Below are 2,500 nucleotides of genomic sequence, written 5' to 3'. Positions count from 1 at the left end.
CATACGCAGCAGAGGTGTGGAGTGTAGAATGGGATGACTGCACACTGAACAAGTACACATCATTGCGATTGGTGTGTGTGTCTGTGTGTGTGTGTGTGTTGATGTGTGTGCGCGCGCGCGTGTCCAGTCGATCTGTTAGTGATGTGCGTGCTGTCATAGATTTCTCAAAATTTGTAATTCGGTGGCATTTTGATTTATTTCCAGTTGTCTATGAAATTGCCCCAACCCCCACCCACGCACCCCCAACTCCCCCCTAACCCCCCCCCCTCCCCCTCCTCACACCCCCTCCATTATCTCCCCTACAGCCCCTTCCCCCATCTATGTCGAGAGGCCTGTAAGGCTTTATGATTGATAAATATGTCAGTGTCAGTGCCAGTGTCAATCTCTCTCTCTCTGTCTCTCTCTCTCTGTCTCTGTCTCTCGAGAGAGAGCCAGTCTCTCTCTCTCTCTCTCTCTCTCTCTCTCTCTCTCTCTCTCGGCCACCCTGTGTGTGTGTGTGTGTGTGTCGTGTCAGTGTGTGTGTCTGTGTCTGTGTCTGTTTCAGTGTCTGTGTCTGTGTGCGTTTAACTGGTATTGACAGATTAGATCTGCCTTGCCAGTGTTCGTATGTCATAATTGCTGTCCACAAAGGCGCCAAATCCTGTGAGGCCAACAGAATCGCTGCAGCAGAGCAACGCAGACAGGCCAGGAAAAGCAGTGCCAGCAAGTCCCCGACAGCCGCCACCATCCCATGTCCACACTGCGTCAGAACCTTCCGGGCGCGGATTGGCCTGACCAGTCATCTGCGCACCCACAGAGCCCAACCCCCCCCCCCCAGGATGACTAGATGGTCCTCGTCGATCCCGACGGACGAACCACATGTCATAATTAATAAGTTAATTTCTGTGCCGTGTGGTACTGATTGTTTAACGCGGTATCATCCACAACTGTTGATGTTGATTGTTAGCGATCTGGGTCCATGGGTTGTGATGATCAGGTAGAACGCATTATAAATGCCTGTAGTTGTTGTTATTGTCATCATCATCATCATTATTATTACTGTTGTTGTTGTTATTATTATTGCTATTATTACGAAGTTCAGTATTAGTATTATAGTTATTGTTGTTGTCGTCGTCGTCGTCGTCATCATCATCATTATTGCTGTTGTTGTTGTTGTTAATTGTTGTTGTTATCATCATTATCATAACTTAGTAATAATAATAATAATATTATTATTATTAATTATCATCACCACCACCTGATCACCATCATCACCATTTTCCTGCTCCTCCTCCTCTTCTTCTTCCACTACTACTACTACAGCTACTTCTTTTTCTTCTTCTTAGTCCCCCTCCTCGTCCTCTTCTTCTCCTCCTCCTCCTCCCCTTCCTCTTCCTCCTCCTCCTCCTGTCTGGCGGCGTGTTTAACGATGCATTCAGTTGTCACAAGTTATCGTTTGGTGTGGAGTCAGTGCTTGCAAATCTATGGAGTCCCAGCCACTGTTTGGATCTACATCAGTGGGCGTCCGCTCAATCAGCGACTGAGGGCAGGGAAACTGTCTCCGGAAAGAGAGAGAGAGAGTGTGTGTGTGTGTGTGTGTGTGTGTGTGCGCGCGCGTGCACTGAAACGTGTCAGTCTTGTGTTTTAGAGTTTTAGACTGTAAATCTTTGTCAACAAAAGACCCAACGAAATTGCAGCTTTTAAGGAATCTCCTCTACGGGAATTCCCCCGCACAAACAAGTGCACGGGAAGTTTTCCAATAAAAACAAGTCTCGGTTCACCTGTGGGGACATATCGCGCGCGCGGCGAGACTTTTGGTGTTTGTGGTGGCAGACGACAGAGAAACATCGACACACGGATTTCCACAGTCCCACAGACTCACAACACACACGCACGAGTGGCTGGGCCTGGCAACATGTGTGCGGACAGTAAGAAAGAATATTGACAGCTCGTAATTTTTTTTTCTCTCACCGTGGGTTGAGAGTGTTAACGTTTATTCCATGGCTGGGAGTACGGCGGATGATACAGCCGACAGTCAGAGGGGCTCTTATCAACGTTTACGAATGGAGGACGACGAATCTACTGGGTCAACTCGACTCACCGACAATGACCACGTACGTAGAGAAAGAAGTTTTCCTACTTCTTCCTGTAGTACCTGTAGTACCTGAACGAAGTGTTGTTGTTCTCCCGTTGTTTACGGTTTCTGATCCGGTTGGAGTTACAACAGCGTTCTCTTTCCCTGTTTCTCAGCCTCCTGGGCCGTTATATATATAGTTTGCGCGCGAGTGAGTCTCTCTGTCTCTGTTTCTCCGCCCCTCTGACTCTGTCTCTGTCACTGTGTCTGTCTCTCAGTGTCTGTCTCTCTGTTTCTCTCTCTCTCTCTCTCTCTCTGAGTTTCTCTGTCCCTTGATTTCATATTTTTTTATTATTATCATGAAACCCAACAGGATAAACCGACAAAACACAAGAACAAAAACTACAGGAGAAATAGTCAGCTGGGTGTGTGTGTATCGGGTGTGTG

General features: G+C 47.5%; 1 protein-coding gene across 2 annotated transcripts in view; it reads left to right on the top strand.

The window, feature by feature from the left end:
* LOC143283738 (dipeptidyl peptidase 4-like) overlaps positions 1–2,500 on the top strand; it is a 343,939-nt gene that overhangs the window by 168,386 nt on the left and 173,053 nt on the right. Inside the window, exon 1 of one of the 2 annotated variants that reach the window (XM_076590040.1) lies at positions 1,827–2,093. The exons of the other annotated variant lie outside the window; for it this stretch is intronic. Within the exon in view, the coding sequence (XP_076446155.1) occupies positions 1,980–2,093 (114 nt within the window). The 5' untranslated portion in view covers positions 1,827–1,979. Of the gene's footprint in view, positions 1–1,826; positions 2,094–2,500 lie in introns of those variants that run through there. 2 annotated transcript variants of the gene reach the window in all.

The sequence above is a fragment of the Babylonia areolata genome, chromosome 1, assembly GCF_041734735.1.
Source record: "Babylonia areolata isolate BAREFJ2019XMU chromosome 1, ASM4173473v1, whole genome shotgun sequence".
In the NCBI taxonomy this organism is placed as follows: Eukaryota; Metazoa; Mollusca; class Gastropoda; order Neogastropoda; family Buccinidae; genus Babylonia; species Babylonia areolata.
This window is presented reverse-complemented; position numbering and strand designations above follow the sequence as displayed.